The 24,777-nt window shown below is 35.6% G+C and overlaps 2 protein-coding genes across 2 annotated transcripts; one reads left to right on the plus strand and one right to left on the minus strand.

Moving 5' to 3' along the window:
• Positions 1-7,661: 7,661 nt before the first annotated feature.
• On the plus strand, positions 7,662-8,321 carry LOC121247297. Its single transcript, XM_041145668.1, has one exon. It carries the CDS (start codon positions 7,662-7,664, stop codon positions 8,319-8,321), a length of 660 nt encoding a protein of 219 aa, XP_041001602.1.
• A 9,015-nt stretch (positions 8,322-17,336) lies between these two features.
• On the minus strand, positions 17,337-24,571 carry LOC121246897 (proteinaceous RNase P 1, chloroplastic/mitochondrial-like). The gene is made up of 7 exons (XM_041145209.1): positions 24,395-24,571; positions 22,856-24,307; positions 22,523-22,612; positions 22,238-22,419; positions 21,810-21,930; positions 17,672-17,740; positions 17,337-17,550 (listed from the first exon to the last, which is right to left on the minus strand). Exons 2-7 carry the CDS (start codon positions 24,035-24,037, stop codon positions 17,437-17,439), a joined length of 1,758 nt encoding a protein of 585 aa, XP_041001143.1. The 5' UTR covers positions 24,038-24,307; positions 24,395-24,571; the 3' UTR covers positions 17,337-17,436.
• Positions 24,572-24,777: the final 206 nt, after the last annotated feature.

Here is a 24,777-nt window from a genome sequence, read left to right on the forward strand (position 1 = left end):
TTAAATAAAATATTATTATAATATAATATTTTAATATCATTTTTTTTAGAATTTAAAAAAATTAAGTTATTTATTATATTTTATGTATAAATTTAAAAAAATTATAATAATTATATTAGATAAGATGTATAAACCAAACCATGCCTAAATGTCCTATTTAAAAAAAACACGAACTAAAGAGTAAATTTATTTTCGTGTCCTCTTACCCACATATTCTAGCACACCATTAGTGTGAGAGCTTAACACGTCACTTACCATAAAAAAATATTAATATTATACATTAAAAAAATTAATATGCAATGAATATTAAAATTGGTGGTTAAATAAAGTTAAATTATTTCATCTCGTCTCGTCTCATATAACTATTATAATTTTTTCAGATTTTCACATAAAATATAATAAATAATTCAATTTTTTTAAATTTCAAAACAAAAATTATATTAAAAAATTATATTATAATAATATTTTATTCAACTTTTAACAAAATATCTCATATAAACTGTATAACTAAACAAGTTCTAGTAAAAATGTTTCTACATAAGGACAATGAGAAAACCCCAAAACAACTCATGATCACACAATTGAGTTTAAAAATAAATCAAAACAATATCATAAAATGTCGCAATCGAATTGGTAGAGGCGACATAAAAAATAAAAAATAATTAGAATTATAAAAAAAAATTTAAAAGGCGATACATTAAATCTATTTTATAATAAAAATAATTTTATAATTTAAGATATTGTATTAAGACAAGTCAATTTATGAATATGTTTTTATATAAATTTTATAAACCTTAGGAGAGATTGTTGAAAGGAATACAAACAGTATCAATTATTTATTTTTTTAACAAGATCGATTACAGTCCATGAAGCCTCAAAGACACATGAAATGTTGTTGAGAGCAAAGTCAAATGGATTTTTTATTTATTAAAAAAAGTCAAATGAATTAATTATTCCATTAATTAGAATATAAGTCTTTCGGTATTTTCTATTTTTTTTTTCTCTTTTATTTTTTCACAACTAGGAGTGGCTCCATCTAGAAAATATTTGCACTGTAAACGTAGGATTCCATGCTCAAATTTGATAATACGGTATGCTTATGTGTCATGACATTGTTTTCTTCTTTTTTCAAGAAAACAGTTATGTAACTGTTGTTGCTTGAAAGAATTCGGACAGACTCCACGAAAAGAAAACTAACTTTACAGTCAAATTCATCGTTTCAATTCTAATCATTTTTTAATAATTATTTCTTTTTAAAAAATAATCATTCCACATGCCAAATGCATTTCTTAAATTTAAGAATACTGATAATCTATAAAAAAATACATAAAATAATCTCACAAATTTACTTATCTTTATCTGATCTGTTAGACTTATTTTACAATAAAAATAATTTTACAATCTGACGAACGACATCAAACCACATCAATTTATAAGATTGTTTTTATGTAATTCTTTTGTAGCTATAATATTTTTCTAAATTTAAGTATTATTTTCTTTTCTTTTCTTTTCTTTTTTTTATCTTTTAATTGGCAAGATAAGATAATTTCATTACTTAGGATGTAGAAATATATAAGATAGAATGGTGACTCCGACAACCACCCAGAGCTGTAGATACGACACAAGAATTAGAGGACAGTTGGCCGCTATAAATACAGTTGAGTTGATAGAGGAGTTCAAACATCTATTATAAGAAAATTTCGCAATAACGAGGAGTGCAGTTATATGTCTTGAAGTGGTAGTTGAAAATCTGCAATCCTGCGCCTTGTGCATTCCTGGAGCAAAAGTCAAATTTTTTAAGGTGTAACGTTTATGTAAAACAAAAATAAATAAATCTTAAGTTTAATTTTATGGTAAATCGTAAAAAATAACTATATATAAAAAAGTTATATCTCCATAAAATTATCTAATTTAAATAGAGTTTTCATTTAAGAGAAAAAATACATAATTTGTCCTATATATGTAAAAATAAAATTCTAAAAAACACAACTTTTTTTAAGGAAAACCGTCATCATTCATTCATAAAAAAACTTACATCCATGAGCAGATATATTATGGGATGTCTCCACATCAAACATGACATCATAAACCAAAACAGTATATTTGGAACTCCACCAGTACACTATTTCCTTTTGTGACTGATCTGGTCTTTACTACTGCTAATACTCTTTACAGTAAAACGTCCAAGAGACAGCCCAACCTCACTCTTCATAGAAGAAGATGACTCAACCTCTACAGAAAAAATTCTGAGAGGCGAACTCTTTTGTTATTTTAATTAACAATTAAAAAAGTAAAGCAGTAAGATAGATGCGAAAAATGACGGATTACAGTTTGAACCAACTCCGATAAACTTTGAAATTTGTGATAGCGCGTGAAGACAACACGCTGGTCTCTTTTCAACCACAAATGTCAGATCTAAAAGATGTGGTGGTGGAGAGTCTGGTGATCTAGTGCGTGTGGCAAGAATAGCTGTCGGAATGGGTGGCGCGTGAGGACAACTCGCGGTGATTTTCACAAAATCGCCACTTTTCTCTGAACTTATTATCCCCTTTAGATTTTTAATAACATTTTTTTATAGAATAATACTCATCCATTATATTTTTATTAATGATATTTTTAGAAAATCTCAATAAACTAATAAATGATTTCATATATTTCATTATAGCACGCAAGTTAATTTATACAAGTTTCATCTAAAATTTGGATATTTTGGTACCACATTAAATATATAATACTACAATTCAAATAAGTATTTTCTTGCTTAATGAAATCTAAAGTATAAAAGTTCTCAATTGTATTTTCATACAAGATATCAACCTTAAATGATTGATCTAGTGTTTATTATAGATTGGGTTCCATATTATGAATTTTAATATTGCATAATCAATAACTTTAGGATCCATATTAATAAGTTTATTATTTTTATAAAATTAATTTTGGTTTAAGATTTTTTAGAATTTACCCATCAAATTGAAAGAATTGTTGGGGGGCAAATAAATTAATTTTCAAGGACCACAACATAATAAATACGTGATAAATAGAAATTAAATAAAACTTTAGGTCCTATAGGAAAAACAACTTTGCTACATACAACCGGCATTTGCAACCGTGGTGCAACCGACTAATACAGTGGCACCCACTTTTTCTTTCTTCCTCCCTCTTTCTTTCCCTTTCATTTTTCTGTTCAATGAAAAACTCAAAAACTGTTACTTCAAAAAAGGCATTTTCGTCCTTCAGAAAAGCCTAGACCGGCGAAATGACCCCCTCCCAGTCCATTGCAGAGTTAGAAAAAAGACAGCGGTAGAGAGAGAGAGAGATGAGATTGCTAACTCACAACATGTTGTCGTCGAACATCAAGGGCGTCGCCAACGGCTTCCCTCTCCGCATCGAGGTGGAGAAGGAGGTGGACTTAAATGTTGACTTCCTTCGGAACATTTTTTTTTTTGGAGGCTTGTGAAAATAGTCTTTATTAAGCTCAGTCCATTTTCTTGCTTTATACCGATCTGTTGCATAAGATTTCTCTTATTTTACAATTAGTTAACCACAAATGAAATACTGAGTTGCTAAGCACAGCAAGGTTTAATATTTTTTATTTAGTTTGGGTTCGTGGAGAAGACGAAGGGGGCTTTGTTACTATTTATCACTTTGCGTTGAATTACAGGCTTCGTTTCTTTTTTTAAAAGGAAGAATTCCCGTTTTTGGTATGTTAATAGTACAAATATCATTTGGTTGACATTCAGATGGATAATGCTTCGATAATCAAAAACGCCATTGAATATATCCAAGAGCTCTAGGAACAAGAAAGAAGAGTCTAAGACGAGATAACGGAGCTTGAGTAAGGGAAATTGAAGCAAAATCCAAAACTCAACTCCTCACCATCTCAGAAAGAGGAGAACAAACCCGCTGAAGTAAACACATTTGATCTGGAAGAAAAAGGAACATCTATGCTGGAAGACGAGTTGGAAGCCGAAGGAACCTCTGTGTTGGAAGACGAAGGGGGTACCTCTATGCTTAGGGAAGATGAATGAACAAATGTGCTTGTTCGCTTTTGAGATGAAGGAATGGTTGGAGAAAATGAAAACGCTGAGACGAAGTGTGGAAATGAAAATAATCGATTTTGAGATATTGTGCTTTTTATTTAATGCCACATAGGACGCGGTTTCGCCGTGATTTCCTCTCTCGTTTGCCTCAAGCATTTTTCTAGGAAAAAAAATAGAGAGATACATTTATTTATATATATATATATATATACAAATTTTAAAAAGAATTGGGAAGTTTTGAATTATAAAAATCTCATGGCCCCAAGTAAAAAAATTGTGGCAGCTGATAATGAAAATGTACTTTCTTGAAATAGAAAGACATATTGATGAGTCCCACGTGAGCTTTTTGATGAATCAGGGTCTCCAAAAAATTAAAAAAAAAAATAAAAAATAAAAAAAGCAAAGGGGAAAAACATATTTCTTGAAAGAGACATTATTAATGCATTGCATGTGATCCATCCGAATCCAAATCCAATAGGTGCCTTGAACTAAGCTCCTCCAGAGACGTGTCGATGTCGCGTCCCGTATTTTGCTGGATGCGTTTATATTATTTTTAAATGTAAGTGTGCTCAGATATTTTATGAAAATATATTATTAATTATTTTAAATATCTTCAATTATATGATTTTGGTTAATATAAAAATATATTTCTAACTAAAATTAAAATATTTATTAATTCATTATATAACCATTCTAACATTAAAATAATTTATATAAATATTACGTTTTAACATTATAAATAGTGTTAGGTAATAGAATGAAAATATCGCATTTAAATATTTTGAGACTACTCTAAAATTTTTTTTTAAAAAAATAATGAAAAAAGAATAAGTTGAACAAAATTTAATTAATAAAATAATAATAGGACCGCGGCAAGCATTGGGTTGCCCTCCAAAAACTATGAGAATTTCTTTAAAATTAAAAAATTAAATTAAATTAAAGGGTTTGTTGTAAGGTAGATTTCATAAAAATTAATTTGTCTTCCAAAAGAATTATTTTTTACAATTTCTATAAACTATGCTTTTTGGTGTCTATTAATTATTATCATCTCGTTAAGAAGAAAGGGATCATAGAATCTACTTTATTTTTTTCAAATGTCATGTAATCTACTTGTGGATGAGAACCAATCCATTCGGTTATATATTATTATATTCACTCGGCGACAGTTTTTGGAAGCTGGAGTTATATATACGCGCGTGGACATGATATGATAAAAAGGTGTGGTTGGAGATGCTCTCCAGTCTCTTAAGGTTTTGTTTGGCAATCTTAAATATCACTTAAATATGAAATAGTTTTTAATTTTATTTTTTTCATCTAATCGTTACAATTTTCTCAAATTTTCAAACTAATTATTACAATTTTCTAACTTTATAAAAATTTTAGTCAACTTTTTCTATCACATTTTTCAAAACTCAATAAAACATTTTAACTCAAACTATTTCATTATTATCCACAAATTATTTCATTATTATTTATAAAATTTTAATCTCTTTATCCAAATTGTTGGGTTTGTGAAGCAGCTGAAGCTTGGTTTTGTTGATATGTCGACCTGATTTGATAACCCAACTCGACAATGATGTGTTATGATTTTTTTGACTGATTTTTAATGAGACTTGGATCATGTTTGCTTTGGCTTGGGCCGTTGGTTCATGGGAAAAGTCTTTGGAAATTTTTTTTGCATTGTTTGCGATTGAAAAAAGCGCCAGACAAAAAGTTTGTTCGACACTCGCTAACAGAAAGTTTGCTCGAAGAGCAATTAACACTCTGTTTGATCGAATAATTCAAAAGAATGAAAATTAGAGTTTTCGCTGTGTGACACTATAAAATATATACTTAATGAACAGTTTAGTACGTCTTGAGTATTCTAATCGGTGAGATTTCGTCCTAAAGTATATTTTATGATTTCTCAATATAATAAAATTCTTTACAGCTCTATAGATATAAACATGTTGCCGAACCACGTTAATTTATATCATATAATTGATCTGATTGATTTTCTTTTCACTTATTTGTCATCGCCATATGTTTTCACAACACAAACACGCCGTCAATCTTTTGTTACGACAACGGGCTATGTAGAGGACTGCACGCCAATACCTTGCTAGTTTCATTTGAGGCATCTGTGTTTGTCAGGTTCAAGTGTGAGTGACCACATGGTCCCCACCAAAACTTACATCGTCTGTCCCCACTTATCACGACCATATTTATACAAACACTACTCATGACAGCTTAGACAATTATAAGAGCAATGGGTTGATCCTAAGGGGAGATCCAGATTGCATATGTTTTCCACTAATGTTTGTCTCCGAGGAGATCCCGATTGCATGTGTTTTCCACTAATGCTTCTTATCTCATGCTTATCAAGAACCTTTTTTTTTTTTTTAGTTCAATTCTTGTTTCAATGTCTCATTCCATGAACTCTCTCGGAAAGGGAAGTTTTAAAGATTAAAAATCCAACCGATGCATTCATTTGTGCATATATATTATTTTAATAAAAAAAGGGGACCCTTGATTGTTTCAAAGCACGTTACCTGATCTTCAGCTTAAAACGATGTTTATCCTACCAGTTCAATTCGAGTAATACTAGATATAATTATATGTTGTATAAGTACTGTGCACTCTTTTTAAAAAAAAGTGGGGTTCATCTTTAAAAAATTAATTTTTTCAAGTGAATCCCATATTTATTTACTTTTTTTAAAAAGAGTGCGCGACACTTGTACAGTTTATGACTGCAAATATAATTTCTCATTCAATTCGTACATTCTTAATTGGGATTTTTTTTTTTTAAAAAAAAAGGAAGGCCTCTAGAATATAATGAATTTCAAACAATCAATCATTGTTTTTTACAAGATACATAAACCAAAACAAACTAGAATATCTCATATTAAATTGCTTTTGCATTTCGTTTATACAAAGAAAAATGATATTCTAAGAACTATACACCACACATTATTCTAATTTAGGATTATAATCGAATCAAGTTGAAGCAAGTTATGCCTGATCAAGCTCGTATCGATTATATTGAAAAAAAGCTCAAACTCAACTCAAAACTTGATTTTAAGAAATGAAGTTTAAATAAAATAATAAAATTCAAAGTTAGTTTTTTAGTAGGTCTCGTGTTTTTTTTTTTTTCAAATGTCTTTTCTTATATATATATATATATATATAATACATTCATATCATCTGCATTCATAAAAATTATTGTATAAATGTGTTTTGTGTTTGTTTTCTAATAAAGTACACACATACATAATATTATACGTCTTTATATATAATTGATGATATGTATCTATGGTAAAATATGCAAACAAGTTAATGAGTGAGGCCGAGCTTTATACAAATGATTTTTTGCAAATATTAACAAAGTCAAGCAGAGAGTATCTATTCTTTAGTAACCTCAAAATAGGCTCTTGAGATGTGATTGAAAACTGGCTAGAGAGAAGTCAGAGCTTCTCGGTCTAGGAGGTGGTATCACATTTCTGCACTTACTGTTGCTCCTTTTCACGCAAACAGATTACACATAAGAGACCAAATACTTGTTGCTGCTGCATCAGAATATATCTTCTACATCTTCTATAACAACTATTAGAATACTTGTTGCTGCTACATCTTTTTAATCAAATGGATATCAACTCGCTGATCCTACAGACCAAAGCTTTGTCATGGCATGATCTCGAGCTACAACCTGATCCAGAAACAGCACAAGCTACATTAGATAAAATCCTGATAGGAAGGTTAGTAGCCGATAGACCATTGAATAAATATGCAATCTCTTTTGGCATTAAAGCCTCTTGGAATTTCATCCAACATTTCCTAATCGAAGAGATGGATATAAACAAGTTTATATTCACCTTTAGAACTTCCCATGATAAACTAAGAGTGCTTAATCAAGCCCCGTGGAATATTAAAGGGCATTTGCTAATTCTAAAACCATGGTCTCCGGGAGCTACATTCAATGAAATCAGTCTAAACCATGCCACTTTCAATGTGCAAATTCATGGTTTACCACTTGATCATATCACTCTCAACAATGCTAAGGAAATAGGAAAAGCTCTCGGTAATCTAATCAAAGTGGAGGAAGATCCTCTTTATGGTCTAGCCTTCAGAAAGTTTATTAGAATTAAAGTTGAGCTAGATATCACCAAGCCACTTCAGCAAGGATTCATGATGCCGAGGACTGATAAGAGTGAAATATGGATTGCTATAAAATATGAGAAACTGTCAGACTTTTGTTATGCATGTGGGAGGCTCGTCACTCACAAATCTTCTGTGGATTCTTAAGTTCGCCTCCAACAAAACTTCTGTATGGTCCATGGATAAGAGCAGAATTTCAAACAACTCTTGATAACACTCAAGCATTTCGTCAAACGGGTGATGGGCAATTTGAAGAAACAGAGGAATTACAAAAACTCTCAACATCGGTTAAGCTTAACAAAGGAAAAACAACACTCAATGCAAGCAAACAAAAGGGGATTATTTTCAAAGAACATGATGGACTTACCAGAGATCAAGTCCACGAAATTCCATCCAATAGCTTGAGTTTGCAACCATTGTTTTCTCCTTCGAAATCTCTTCAACCGGGCGGAAAACCCATGGAAAATGATGTAGTTCATCCTTACAGCTACAGTGATCAACACTCATTAATTTCCTCACCAAGAACCATTAACTTCTTCACTGTTCAGACATCTGCCGAATCTAGCAACCTCACCTCAAATCAAAACAAAATGTCTCTTTTGTCTTCAAGCTTGAAGGAGCAGGTGGCAAAGGAAAATAGCTCTCGGGTACTACAATCAGATTCGGCAGCCTCGGCTCCATCCATCACAGCCATAGGATCAACTCATTCTCAACCGACATGGAGAGCACATTGGCAGCAGATATACACGACACTACAACATTATAATAAGCCGAAGGAATATATGGGTCTTGGTATTGGACTCGGTCTGGGAAAGGGGCCTGCAAATAAATCAGATCCATTGAAAGAGTCAAGGCCTTTATTCATGGGCCCATAGGATATACCCTTTAATCGGCCTCAGCACTTCTTCTATGCAAGTAAGCTCGAGCTTCTATTCAACTCTTCTTCAGACGTTAATCCAGTGCACAGCTCTTCCACTCCAACTGCTCCCATATAGTTTCTCTGCTCACATTCCATCTTGCCTTAAATCTGAAAATGCTATGGAATTATTTCCAAATCAAGTGAATTCCCAACTGTTAGAAGATTTAAGTATTCACTGTGAAAAGAATCCTATGATGATTGAACAGACAATAAACTTATCTGATGATCCAAATTATACGAAAAATGTCCTCAGTGAGAACTCAGCTGTATGTATTACAAATGCTCAACGTCATTCTCAAGTCAATATTTCTTCCAAAAGACAGCATCAAGTTGAATTTTCTGAAGCTCCAAAAAGAAAGTCACAGCATCTTATCAAAGTGGAACATACAAATCCAAAGCCACACTCTGATGAAACTTCAATGGCAATTGCTCTTCTGGAATTACAGTCAGGTTCTCTAGGTAAAGAAAAAAAATCTAAAGGAAAAGCAAAAGTTAGTCCTTATAGTAGACCACCAACCCATCCGAAAGGTAAATCCAAGACAGCTAGCGAGGCAAGCTTAAAAATGCCTCCACAGACCAAGTGAGGACAATGGCATGGAATTGCAGGGGATTAGCCCGACCCAAAGCAATCAGGAACTTAAGGGCTAATATTAGGAAATATAACCCGGATGTAATCTTTTTGTCGGAAACCTTGGTGTCGGATGAATGCACCATTTCTATTGTAAATAACTTAGGTTTCCATCTTTTTGTTCACTATCCAGCAGTATGTAAAAAAGGTGGACTGCTTCTTTTGTGGAGACCGGGTGTAGAAATAGAACCTGTAAATATAAATATTAATGCAATTTCTGTTTTAGTTTACTCTGACCCTACACATCAACCTTGGATGATTACCTATGTGTATGCGCCGGCCCAATGGAACAATAAAGCTGGTTTTTGGAGCCATTTGGATTCATTATATCAAGCTTTTCCAGGGCCTTGGATTTGCTTGGGAGACTTTAATGATCTCATTGATCAAAATGAAAAATCTGGAGGAAGACCTATCTATTATAATCCTAATGAGGGTCAAAAAGCTCTTATGGATAGGAATGGCCTTATAGACATTGGCTATATGGGATCAAAATTTACATGGACAAATAATAGACAAGGTCAAGCGCTCATACGAGAGAGATTAGACAGAGTCATTGCAAATCAAGAATGGAGATTACTGTTTTCAGATGCTACTTTGCAACATCTTGCATCATCAGCATCAGATCACCATCCAATCTTGTTATACACTACAACTAATACTCGTCAAGATCCTTCTTTCAAGTTTGAAGAATTCTGGACTCGAGAACCTTTAAGCCATCAAATAATCAGTGAAGCATGGAGTAAACATCACTTCGGCAATCCGTCTTATATTCTATGCAAGAAAATCAAGTCAACCAAGGAAGCTCTAAAAGTCTGGAATAAAGATCACTTCGGGAGGATCAACCACAATATACATAAACTCGAAAGTGAACTTCTTGAAGTACAGGAAGCCGATATGACTCCTTCTAATCAAGAAAAAGAAAGATTTTTGCAACATAGAATTCACAAGCAAAGAGAATATGAAGAAATCTTATGGAAGCAAAAGTCTAGACTCACATGGCTTACATTGACGGACCTAAATACCAAATTTTATCATCTAACAACCACCATCCAGCGAAGAAGGAATGCTATCGACTCAATCAAGCTGGTGCTAGGTAATTGGTCAATGGACTCTACTGTTATAGAGACTTCTTTTATTAATCATTTTAAATCTATATATTCCTCTTCAAATCCAAATGTTCCGGAACAACTGGATAATCTCTTTGAAAAACAAGTTTCGGATATAGAGAATGAATCTCTAAATGCAATACCAATTGAAGAGGAAATATTAGAAGCTCTAAAACAAATTCCCAGCAACAAAGCTCCAGGACCAGATGGAATGACAGCTTTATTCTACAAGCACTATTGGAGTATTGTGAAATAAGATGTCATATTGGCAGTTCAAAATTTCTTTATCAGTGGGAAGCTCTTAAAACAAATCAATCATACCAACATTGCTCTCATCCCAAAGACAAACTGTCCAAATAATCCAAGCCAATATTTCCCAATAAGTCTTACAAATGTCAGCTACAAGATCATAACCAAAATCATGGCCAATCGTCTTAAAATTCTTCTCCCAAAAATTATCTCTCCACTTCAAACTGCCTTTGTCCCAGGTAGAAACATTAAGGAAAATACCATTATTGCTCATGAACTTTTCCATCACCTCAAAAAAAAAAAAAAAGGCAAATCCGGTTTGATGGCTATTAAGATTGATATGGAAAAGGCTTTCGATTAGGTGGAGTAGGATTTTCTTTTTACAGTTATGCAAAATCTGGGCTTCAACCACAAATGAATAAATCTAATAAAGGAGTGTATAACAACAGTGTCATTCTCTATACTCATCAACGGATCACCAAGAGGTTTCTTCAAATCTCAGAGAGGCATTAGACAAGGAGACCCAATCTCGCCATTTCTCTTTATACTGGTTACAGAAACTCTTTCTAGGATCTTACTAAAGGCTGAAGCGCAACATAAGCTGGAAGGTGTTCGAATCAGTAGGAACAGTCCTATGGTATCACACTTATTATTTGCAGATGACACAATCATTTTTGCTAAGGCTACGGAAAAAAATGCTCGAACCATCTCAGAATGTCTTACAAAATATCAAAGCTGGTCAGGACAGAAAGTAAATTTGAGCAAGTCTTTAATGTTTGTCACCAGAAATATCAATCAGGCAACAAAAGCTTCTATCTCTCTGTGGCTGCCTTTCAAAGCATCATCAGCCAGAATGAAATATTTAGGATTACCCACTTCCTTTAGCCGGAAACAAAAAAAAGAAAACTACAGTGAAATGCTGGGCAAAGTGGGGAAAAAAATGGAAGGATGGAAGTCAAAATTACTAGCTCAGGCAGGCAGAACCATGTTAATCAAATCTGTAGTAAGTACAATACCAACTTATCATATGAATACATTCCTGCTACCCAAGTCTGTCTGTAAATCTCTTGATGCAACTTTCAAAAATTTTTGGTAGGGTTTTTCGAAAGACAAAACGCATAATTTGACACTGAAGTCCTGGAAATCTATTTGTCAGCCGAAGAAAGCAGGTGGTCTTGGAATCAGATTAGTGGAAAAGATGAATCAAGCTATGCTAACAAAAACAGAATGGGAACTAAGCGAACAGATAAATAGTTGTGGAAGTCAATGCTAACTACAAAATATCTGAAAAACACAACATTTTGGGAAGCTTGGCAGAAAGCAACAGATTCATCTATGTGGAAGGGAATACTCAAATCTAGAGAACTCCTTATAAAAGGCCGATGTTTCCAAATCTATAATGGAGAATCAGTACATATTTGGTTGGATCCATGGATTCCCACACTGATCAATTTCAAACCAAAGCCATTATAAGGTATGGAATTAGAACTTCCAAATCTTACAGTTTCAGATCTTATTATAAATAACTCTAGGATTTGGGATGTTCCAAAAATGCAAGCTCTCTTTGATCATCAAAGCATCTTAGAAATTCAAAAAATACCACTACCAATACGAGCATATGAGCAGGACAAAGTGGTTTGGGTGTTAAATCACAATGGGCAATATTCAGTCAAAACAGCATATCAAGCTACAATACAAGATCAAGTTCCACTTCAGCAACATTCTTCAATGATACTTTTTAAGCCTATGTGGAGTCTTAAAATCCATGATCGTCATAAGTTACTGATTTGGAAGCTTCTATCGAATATTCTTCCTACCAGAACAAGAATCGGTGAAGTCATAACAAATCAAGAAACTGAAGAATGTGTATTCTGTAGCTATGAGAAAGAAACACTAGTGCATCTTTTTGTTGAATGTCCATTCAATAGAATCCTATGGCAACAAAGCAGCTGGCCTCTAAATTTTGCAAACTTGCCTATAGATTCTATATTAGACTGGATCAAAATGATTATCTATCCGGACATAGAATTGAGACTTAAAAAAGAGGAACGACATCATTTCCAGTTATTTGCAGTCATAATGTTAGATTTCATTTGGAGAAAAAGAAATGATATCGCTCATAATCACACTTCTCTATCAATTGAAGAAGCAAGCATTCAGATTAAGGGCACCTATGAAGACTATAAAGATGCATGAAAGGAAAAAGTTGATCAACAAAGCAAAGAAGAAAATTGGCATCCTCCTCCTCTAAACTATCAAAGCTACTCTTTTGATGCAGCAGTACGGGATCAATTTTCAGTGGTCTCAGCAATTCAAAGAAACCACAATGGAGATATTCTGGGAATATTAACAGAAAAGGTACAAACTACAATCCCTTTAATTGCAGAAGCAAAAGCAGCGCTGCTAGCAGCTAATATGGCATCAACTTAAGGATTAGCATTCATTGAAGGGGATTCTCAATCAATAATCTCTTCCATCGAAAGTCCAGACATCTCTACATTTTGGAACATATCAACTATTATTAAGGACATCCAGCACTTATCAAATCTTCATCAAAACTGGAAATTTGTCAAGATTCATCGATCTCAAAATCGATGTGCGCACTCTGTTGCGCAGTGGGTAGCTACCAATCTTGTTTTTGGCAGCATACCTATAGATAATATTCCTAGTTGGTTTTTGTATATTGATAGTGGAAAGGACCCTCCTCAAACTCTGTAATTTTCTTTTATATATCATATGTTTGATTAGGAAAAAAAAAAAAAAAAACTCCAAAATGTCGAATGACCCATAATGGAGCTTAAATGGTGGTTCGAGGTCCTTGGATACTCATCCATGGTGTGAACAATAAATAAATATAGAAAATGAAAATAAAGAAAGAGAATGAATTTACGTGATTCGACAATAAAACCCACGTCCACCCGGCTTTTGGGGTTTAAATTCACTATGTTGGAGTTTATACAAGTTCTCATAGTCTTACTTTATCCTCTATTATATTAGTGAAGAGAGGTTATGTAGAAGTAACAAAATATTCATTGCCTTGGTTATATCTTTTAGGCCATGTTGGATAATAAGATAAGATAATATGGTTTTAGATAAAAGTTAAAGGTTGAATAAAACATTATAAGAATATTATTTTTTAATATTATTATTGTTTTGAGATTTGAAAAAATTGAATTGCTTATTATATTTTGTGTGAGAATTTGAAAAAGTTGTAATGATAAGATGTAACACCCCTTTCCCGTAGGCTAGGAGTGTCACGTACTTTTCATAAAAAAAAAATCCGGCAAGAGATCTCAAATTTCATAAATGAAATCAGCAATTTATTTTGTAGAAAAAGTCTAATAAAAAGTCTTCCAAAAATATTAAATGAAATAAACTGAACGAAACTCATATCATAAAAATATGTTTTATTTTAGAAAGTCTGAACAAAAATTTAATGCTCCTTCTACTCCTGGCCTGCCTGCTCGTATTCATCATCATCACCTGGGTGGTTTAAAACACGAAAATAAACAAAAATGAGTTGAAAACTCAGCAAGGAATCCATCACAACGTAAACATACTAAATATAAGGTTTTCATAAAAACTTTCATGCTGAGAGTTTAAAATCATGACTATTCATACTGATGTTTGTGCTATGCATGACTGTTTAACTGAACTAACTGACTGATCTGACTGATTAATCTGACTGATCTGATTTATCTGACTGGCCAACACACTTAACCCTGTGTGCGAGGTTGTGCACCGGCCTCACATCCCGCGGCCGTAAGGGGAGTCGCTGATAGTATTCTGACATACTATAGTGGACCACGACTGAGTTCGTGGCTTGCACATCCACCCTGAAACTGAACTGCATTGGTACCATGCTTCTGAATGGCCATCTTATTAACTGATCTTATCTTATCTTTCACTTGAAATTAAGATGACTTACGTGTCTTATACACATGAGATGCATGACATATTACATACATAATCATAATTTCTGAATTTAAACATGAGCGGAATGACAAAATGGTATGCTATGCTGGATGACATGTTTGCATATGACATGAGTGGTGCATAAATAATTGGCTGGAAATGAACTGGCTTGAATACTAATTATCTATAAACTGAACTGTGATGATCCTAAACTTGTGATCAAATTACTTACCTCGCTGCGTTTCTTCTTGAATAATATTTCGTAACTTGAGACCTATATGAAATAATAACTATCACTAAATTTGTTTGGAATTACATAAGTACTAATTTCATTACTTAATTAAATCTACAATCTAAAAAATAGTGTTAAACAATTCAATAAATCCTAGTATCTAAATTACTAAAAATACTAATTTATAATTTAGATGAATACTCAACTATTTCAAAATAATTCATAAAACTTAAATTCTTAGACTAAGTTTCAGTTCTTAACATAATTATTAAATCTTATAAGAAACCTAATAAACTTTATTAAATTCTACTACATAGACAAATGAATGTTAACAAAATATTCGCAAAACATCCTTATAAAATAACATCTGACTACTATATTTATTTAAGAAAAACTGACTTTTAAAAAATGTAAAGCCCAATAAAATTAATAAACTGCTAATAAAATAAAATCAAATACAGATTAAAATACAAGTTCATTTAAAGTAATTAGGATAGTTTCTGTAAAAACAACCTGGCCCTATAACATATTATTATTACTACCAGAGCCCAACAAAACAAACTCGAACACACGTGCATAAGGGCCTAAGGCCCAAGGGCCCATCAAAAGAACCCACGGGTTCAACAAGAACCGAAACACACGGCTTAATCACAAGGAAATAGAGAGTTCGAGAGAGGGAGAGAGGTTCTGCGAAAGGAAGACTCACCGAGAGAGGGCTGAGTGCGACGGCGGCTCCGAGTGGCTGGGAGTGACCGGCGACGCGACTGGGAGTTACTATGGTGGTGCGGCACCGAGTGAGGGAGAGAGATTAGAGAGAGAACAATGTTAAACCGAGAACTACCGAAACCAAAAAGAGGCTGGCGGCGGTCGAGGTCTTACCGGAAGGGAGTGGGTGCGCTGGGGCTGAGCTGGTCGGCAGTTTCTGGTTCCACGGGTGGTGCTCCGACGTCCTATGGTGGTCGGTGGCGGTTGGGAAGAACCTAAGGCTTAAACGGCATTGTTTTGGTACTCTGGGTATTTCAGAAGCAGATGATTTTGGAGTGGCTCACGAGTTACTCCTCTCGTACGAGGTAACCGATATTTATAATGGTAGACGATAGAGAACAAAATAAAATAAAAGGAAGACTCGAGTAGAGACATGCATGTGACTGAGAGTGTAGACGTGCGGAGTGGAAATCGTTACTAACAGAGTTGATTTCCACTAGAATTTGAATTTACTAAGCTACGGATGAAGCTGAAAATAAGGTTAAAATTTCAAATTCGACAGAAAGTGAGATGAAACTTACGGATTTGTGGTTTAAAGCGTACAAAATAGAGGCTAAAAACAAGAGATAAGGTTTGGTGGAGGTAGAGAAAAATATAAACTTTAAATTTCAAACCAACTCTACTGAACGTAGTCTGATACAATTTAGTAATCATTATTAAAAAAAACTCTAAAAATTTTCAAATAAAATTATAATAGTAATCCTTAAAATAAAATAAATATAAAATCTGATAAAACTATAATCATAATAATAATAGAAACAAAATTTTACTAAGAAATTTACTCTTATACCCTAAATCCAAAACTAGTATGTTACATAAGATGAGATGAAATAAGATGAAACCGTTTCTGTATCAAAATAGGACCTTAATATTTGATCCATTTGCTTTGTCACTTCCCATTTTTCAACTCTTGCACTCTAGTTTTTTACTTTTGTTTCCTATTTTAAGCTTTAAGTTACCTCACAAGTGTAGGGCAGACCTTTTATCATGGGCTTTCATTCTCTTATTGACTAGGCCATACAATTTGGTCTCCAACACATTCTTACACCCAACAGAAACGTAGGAGAAAGTGGAGGAGGAATAAGCAAAGATAAGGGGTTCATTTATAGCAATTTTTTTCTACATATTTTTTTTCTATACTTTTTTTTGTAAAAAAAAAAAAAAAATATATACTTGAATTTAGAAAGGTAACTTCTTCACCAGGTAGGCGAGCATCTGTATTCAGCTGGTACCACTTCCACTTTAGTAAATAGGAAAGTCAACCCATGAGACGAAAGGAGTTTTGAGGAATGAGAAGGTCGTCTGTGTTGTGTACCTTATTACATATATATACCATTGAATGTTTAAATTACTGAGTAATGAAATAATAATTAAATAAAAATGGAGCCTGATATGATTACAAAATCTCCCACTCACATGCATGTTCATATAGAAGGGGAAAAATGTCTTCAGAGATGATGCAATGTTGTGCCCTTAGTACGAGTGGCACACAACCACTGCCTTGGAGTCTCAATATCATCGCCTGTGGTCGTTGGAACATGCCAACTACCCTTTTCTGACTCCTGCATTTGCATTAACCAAAATTTATAAGAATAAGAAACTCCATATAAGTAGAAACATGGCATCTTTATTCAGTGATTGATTTAGATAAGCGATTAGCAAGCAGATGGTTGATTATCTTACCTGAATAACGATCGAATAAGGGGGAGGCATGTGGAGAGTGGGCCCGCGCTGTGAGAATGACAGTCGAACCTGCAGATTACCAACAGAAAACAAGCTTCATTTCTTCTTCAAACTAAAGACAGGAACCATGGCATATCCATCCTTTTTTTTTCAGCATTACTAGTAATGCAGACTGTTCAACTTGTAAGATTAACTTCATTCAATTTCTGGAAAACACACAAACTGGATCATTACAGTCCTATGAGAATTTCTCGTGCATATAGGGGAAGATTTCAGGAAACAAAGATGGGGGTCATTGATAGAAGAATTGTTCGTAGTTTATGGGGGTGTCTGTATGTGGGCTGGCTTCTTTGGGAGTCTTAGGTGGTGTGTTGTTAATGTGGGATAATAGAGTAGAAGAGGCGGTAGAGGAGTGTGTTGGAGACTACTCGGTCGCTAGTTTTTTTAAAAATGTTGTTGACGGGTGGGAGTGGGCATTTGTAAGCACTTATGGGCCAAACATGGTTAGAGATAAGAGAAAGCTATGGAAGGAGTTTGCAGGCTCATATTCTTTATGGGAAGTACCGTGGTGTATGGGTGTGAATTTTAATATTACTCGCCTTCCCAGCGAGAGATCGGGGAACTATCGTAATTTTGTGGCTATGGAGGAGTTCTCTGAGTTCATTTTTGACTTGGACCTCATGGATCTCCCCCTTGTTGGGGGTGAGTTCACTTGGTCAAATAGCTGGGGTTGGTCGAGATTGGATAGATTCCTTGTCTCTCCTTCGTGGGAGGCCCATTATCCGGAGTTATGTTAGAAGCGGCTGCCTTGAGTTAGCTCAGATCATTTTCCTATTTTCTTAGATTGTGGAGGTATTCATGGGAGTCGCCGGTACTTCAAGTTTAAAAATATATGGTTAGCAGCTGATGGTTTTGTAGAGATGGTGCACGTTTGGTGGTCTTCGTATCAGTTTGCAGGCACTCCCAATTTCATTCTTGCAGGTAAGCTTAAGGTTTTGAAGCAGGACCTAAAGAAGTGAAACTTGGAAGTTTTGGTAACATCGACAACCATAAGACTACCCTTTTGAAGGAGTTGCAGGAGTTAGAGGGAAGAGAATTGATGGGAGACACCTCGGAGGAGGTATTATTGAGGAAGAGTTCGATTGTGGCTAATTTGGAGACGGTATTGTTGTTGGAGGAGACTTCATGGCGACAAAAATCCAGGGCTCCTTGGCTAAAAGAAGGTGATAAATGTACGAAGTTTTTCCATAAAGTGGATAATTCACATCGGCGCAACAATGCTATTGAGACATTTCACTCAGGTACTCAAGTGCTCTCTCCCCCCTCCGAATTAGAAAACCATATTGTGTATTATTACGAGAAACTCCTTACAGAACCGGCTTGTTGGAGGCCGAAGCTTGATGATTTGTTGTTTGAGGCAATTGATTCGCAGAGTGCAAGCTGTTTGGAGAGACCTTTTGACAAAGATGAGATCTATAAGGTCATTACCGCAGTATGGCCAATGATAGCGCCAAGCCTGGATGGCTTTTCGATGGGATTGTTTCAAACATGTTGGGACATTGTGAAATGTGATGATATGCAGGTTTTATGTGAATTCCACTCTTTTAAAAAGTTTGAGAAATGCCTCAATGCGATGTTCATTGCTCTCATTCCAAAGAAACATGGGGCTACGAAAATTGAGGATTTTTGTCCTATAAGTCTGGTTAGTGGGGCAAACAAGATCATCTTGAAGGTTCTTGCTAGTCGACTAAGCCCGATGTTGGAACAAATTATTTCCAAGCCTCAAAACGCATTTATTCGTGGGAGACAAATCCTTGACTTGGTTCTTATTGCAAATGCGTGTTTAGATCACAGACTGTAGGAGGGAGTTTCAGGCATCCTTTGCAAGCTTGACATGAAAAATGCATATGATCATGTGAATTGAAAATTTCTTTTATACTGGCTCGGGAGGTGTGGTTTTGGTGATAGGTGGATCTCATGGATTCAATATTGTGTTTCCACCACTCATTTCTCGGTTCTAGTTAACGGCACCCCTACTGGTTTTTTTGATAGTTCTTGTAGTTTGAGGTAAAGAGATCCTTTATCCCTTCTTCTGTTTGTTATAATTATGGAGGCACTTGGCCGGATGGTGAAAGCCGCTGTTGGAGGAGGTTTCCTATCCGGATTCTAGGTGGGTAATGGTACTAGTGGCTCTATTATCATCTCACATCTATTTATTTGCAGATAATACTTTACTCTTCTGTGAAGTGGACCATAGCCAGATCCAAACTCTACGAGCACTGTTATCATGCTTTGAAGTAGTGTCGGGGTTTAAGGTGAACCTTGGTAAGTCCGAGATGCTTGCGGTGGACGTGGTGCCCAATATCAATAGCTTAGCAAGCCTTTTGGATTGTAAGGTGTCTTCGTTGCCTATGAAATATTTGGGTTTCCGTTGGGTTAGAAAAAAGTGCATTTATCAAAAGAAGGTCAACTCACTTTAATAAAGAGCACCTTAACTAATCTCCCCAGTTTTTTTTTTTTTTTTTTTTTTTTTTTTTTTTTTAGTATATATATTTTTTTGTTTTGTATGCCTGCAGGGGTGGCGAATAGGATCGAGAAACTCTTTCGGGCATTTTTATGGGGGCTTAGGGGAGGAAAAAAAATTCCATCTTGTTAAATGGAATGCAATATGTTCCCCAATTTTGAATGGGGGCTTGAGAGTGTGCAAATTGAGAACCTTCAATAAAGCTTTATTGGGGAAATAGTTATGGAGATACCACTTGGAGGGGGAGTCATTGTGGAAGGAAATTATTGACTCTAGACACGGAAGTGCTTGAGGTGGTACTCCAATGAAGTGAGAGGGTAGGGGGGGGGGGGAATATGATGTGGGCTTATGGAAATTTATAAGGAGGGGATGACCATGTTTTGAAAAACATATCCGTTTTGTGGCCGGAGAAGGTACTAGAATCGGGTTTTGGCGGGATGTGTGGTGCAGAGATTGTGCTCTTGATAGGGTCATTCCAACTCTTTATCGTATTGCAGCTAACAGGGATGCTTTAGTGGCGGATTTGTGGGTATCTTCCCATGGCTTTCACCAGTGGAATATCCTTTTTAATAGGGACCTTCATGATAGGGAATTACCCACCGTTTCAGATTTTTTCAGATTGACACCTTATGGCACAAGGGATAGAATGCAGTGGAGGTCCAATGATAGCAATAAATGTACAGTTAGGGTGTACTACAAAATATTGACATCACAAGGTAACGTTCCCTTTCCCTTGGAAGAATATTTGGAGGTCTCGTGTGCCTTCTAAAGTAGTTTTCTTCATATGGACTGCTGTTCTTGGGAAGATTTTGACCAGAGACGACTTGAAGAAGAGGGGGTGCGTTGTGATAGATTGGTGTTATATGTGTAAAAAGAATGGAGAATTAGAGGATCACCTCTTATTGCATTGTGAGGTGACAAGGGTGCTATGGGATGAGATCTTTAGAAGGGTTGATGTTGCTTGGATAATGCCATCGAGGGTGGTGGATTTATTGGGTTGTTGGAAGAAGATTCAAGGCTGTCCTCAAGTGGCGGCAGTGTGGAAGATGATCCCGTTGTGCATCATGTGGTGTATTTGGTCGGAAAGGAATGAGCATCGCTCATAGAATATATCTAGGTGTTCTTTTGTATACCTCATGTATACACGGGCTTATACCTATTTCATTCGTATCAATAAAATTTATCTCTTACTTATAAAAAAAAAAGAGGCTCTTCTCATTTGAAGCCCCATTCTAATTGCGTATCTGACATTAGAAGAAAGATGAGGGGTAAAAAGAGAATATCAAGAAATTATCTTAAAAGTATGTTCTTCTGTTGTCTTGCTTCTTTCGGACGGGATTTGATTATGAATTAAAAAGCAAGAAAGAGTTTTTAATTTGTAAGGAACTACAAAATGCCTTTTCCATCATATAATCCTTTCCTTTTACTGCTGAAATAAATGAAGAGATGCATTTTAAAACCTGAACTGAAGCCCTACTTCTCTACGGATAGGAAGTTGGATAAAATATTATCAATCAACTCCTTGGTTGGGCTTACACACATGGAAGTTTCTTACAGAATAGTCTCTTTAGTACTGATAAATTATGTGTAAGCAAATGCAAATAGGGCCAATACCTGATGTTTTTCCTTCCATCTTGGGAAAAAGCTACTCCCTAGCAGTTGGAACAAGTGGTCTCTCATCTCATCATTTGTCACCAGTAAACACTTGCAACTAACAGCAGCATATAACCAGTACCTGAAAATAACAAGGGAAATTTTTGCACAAGTTAACCAATAAGTTCATAATCAAGCTACAAAATGTGCTGGAGATCTTAATTTTATAAGTAATTATAAATAAATAGAGGCCCCTTTCATCAGAATCAAAGATCAACTTCATGTGGGTAAATCGAAGAAAATTTATTGTGTATAACATACTTTTTTTTTGATTGGTAAACTATTGCGCATAACATGATAAACAAGGCAAAACATATGCCGAGGCAGCACTTACAAGAAAGATATACATATTTGGTTGGCAACCACAAAATGAAGAAATGCAAACTTACCAGTCATCATTGGAACCAGGAGGTGTAGCATAAAGTGCGCCAGACTTTTTCCAACTCTCTAACAACTTCTTGTTATTAGGATGCTGAGCAGGACCACCAGTTACACGATTTTTATGCAAAATAATTAGGGGCAATCTCTTTAAAGGACTCAATTGACGCAGTCTTCGTACAACAGTATTAAGCTGCAACCAAAAGGACTCAATAAGCACCTAAACCATAGATATTGCTCTGAAGGACTTACAAAAGTAGACGTGCCGTGATGATTATTCTCAGCATCCTGCTCACCTGGAAAAAGCTGAAACTATGCTGGTTGATAAGGCCCAAATTGGCACCATCTACAACTGCATCAAATGGACCCTGATGCTGAAGCCACTCCTGAATAAGTGCACCTTCTAAATAAATCAGAATGCATATATCTACTTCTTGTAGCATACAGCATGTAGCAAGTTTTCCAACAGTTCATGTATGTGAATACACTAGTACATGCATATGCCTCAAAAACTAGATAAACTTGAATAGTAATACCAAGAAACAAAATCTTCCTTGTTCCAGAGCCGTAGGAAGTGGAATAAATTGCAAAGTATATGCAGGGAAAAACAAGGAAGGCATTACTCATACCTGAAACTGAACAAAATCAGCCCTAACCTCTCTTTGGCAAGCCAAATTTGTTAACGAGGAAGCAAAATTTTGCGTCTCTATGGGATCGATATCGATACAAACAAGTTTCTCACCACAGAAACTACAAACACCGGTCTCATCCATATGAGTCCTAGTCACCCTCCATTCCCCACTGCCCAGCCACCCCTGACCATGCCACCCTCCACCTCCCCTTACAATTGCTTCCCTCACTTTAATCTCATCCCAAGTCTCCTCCCCTACTTTTTTCCCTTCTTCACATTTAAACCAATTCTGAATAATCTCAGCAGTTGTCTCTGAGACCTGCCTCACCGTGGCTCGCAACCTTTGCATTATCTCATACACCTTGTCTGCCCTCTTGGCATCAACACTAACTTTCAAAATCACAGAAAGCTCAGCCTCCTCAGCCACTACCCCGGACGCAATCATATCAGCATCAACTTCATAAGCTCCATCTGCCATTCCCTTCTCACAAAACCCCATTAAAGCTGGGCCATATGACCTCAGTTTGGGTGCAATACCAAAGCCCTTCATCTGCCTAACCAACTCAAAGGCCATTCCGGGGTCTTCCCTAGCAGCAGCAATCCTCGCAGCACTAGTAAATGTGGCCTCATTGGGCAAGACTTTATCCATCAGCATCTCTTGAAATATCTCAAAACCCCTCTCCAAACCCAAACCGACATCTGAAGAAGAGCACAGATAGAGCAACACATTGTAGTGGTGTTGGCTAAGCTGGACCTCACTTTGGCGCGCCTCATCATAAAGCCGAAGCGCTTCAACCACGTCACCGCGATTTGAACACATATTTAGCTTCTCTCTAAGCACTCCCTCGGGCGATTCTCGACGTGCTTTTCTCTTGGCTTTATTGGAAAGCGTAGTACTACTAGTAGGGAGTGAAACGTAGGAATCATGAGTCGGTGAAGTGGCGGTGGTAGAGAGAGTGGACAAATAGCAATGATTTACTTTGTTCAAGGAGAAACAAAGGAAAGAATCATTGGTACAAATGGGTTTGGTGAATAAACAAGCGGTGGCGCGGTGGCGGAGAAGTGGGCGGCGAGTGTTTCCGCTATGGACTACAATTGGGGATTTGGTAAAGAAGAAGGAGAAGAGACGAGAGGGTCTGAAGAGTAAGGGCACAACTACAAGAGAGCGTCTGCTCAGCATTACTATCACAGACAAAAAAGCTACCAAATCCCTTACTTTTGGCTCTAATTCTTTTTTTTTTTCCCTCTCTCTCTCTCTCTCTCTCTTCTCAGGCACACCCGCAAGACGTCACTCTAACCGCCAAAATTCGACCCTCCACTGCCATAGCCGACGAGTCTACACCTTCTGCCACTCCTATTCACCCATAAACAAGCACAGATCGGTCAACCCAGCACAAAACACATGCCCATCATATTTGGGTGAGAAACGAGCGGCGGATCCACTGTGTTGCTACTTGCTAGAAGAAGCAAAAGATAGATGACGCTATGTATAAAACACACAGATTGAGATGGGTAAAATATTAACCTGAATGTGCACCTCTAGCAGAAGCTGAGCGCCTGAAAGCGAGCTAAGAATGATTGGTCCGTCGGCCTTTCTGTGCAACACTCCAGTCCAGCAATGGCGGGACGAGGGCAGAATCATCCAAACGAACAAGACATGCGGCTGCTTCAGCCACGGCGCAAGAGCAAAAGAGAGACAGCCGAGCTTCGTGTTTTTGGAGTCGGGCCGGGCTTCGTATACTCGATGACCAAAGTAAGGCCCGGTTTCGACACACAACTTATCTCATTCATTTATTATAATTTTATTAATTTTTTATATAAAACATAGTAAACAATTCAACTTTTTTAAATTTTAAAATAATAATAATATTCTAATAATATTTTATTCAACTTTCAACTTTTAACATTTATTTCAACTCA

Source organism: Juglans microcarpa x Juglans regia, chromosome 1S (assembly GCF_004785595.1).
Source record: "Juglans microcarpa x Juglans regia isolate MS1-56 chromosome 1S, Jm3101_v1.0, whole genome shotgun sequence".
Taxonomy (NCBI): Eukaryota; Viridiplantae; Streptophyta; class Magnoliopsida; order Fagales; family Juglandaceae; genus Juglans; species Juglans microcarpa x Juglans regia.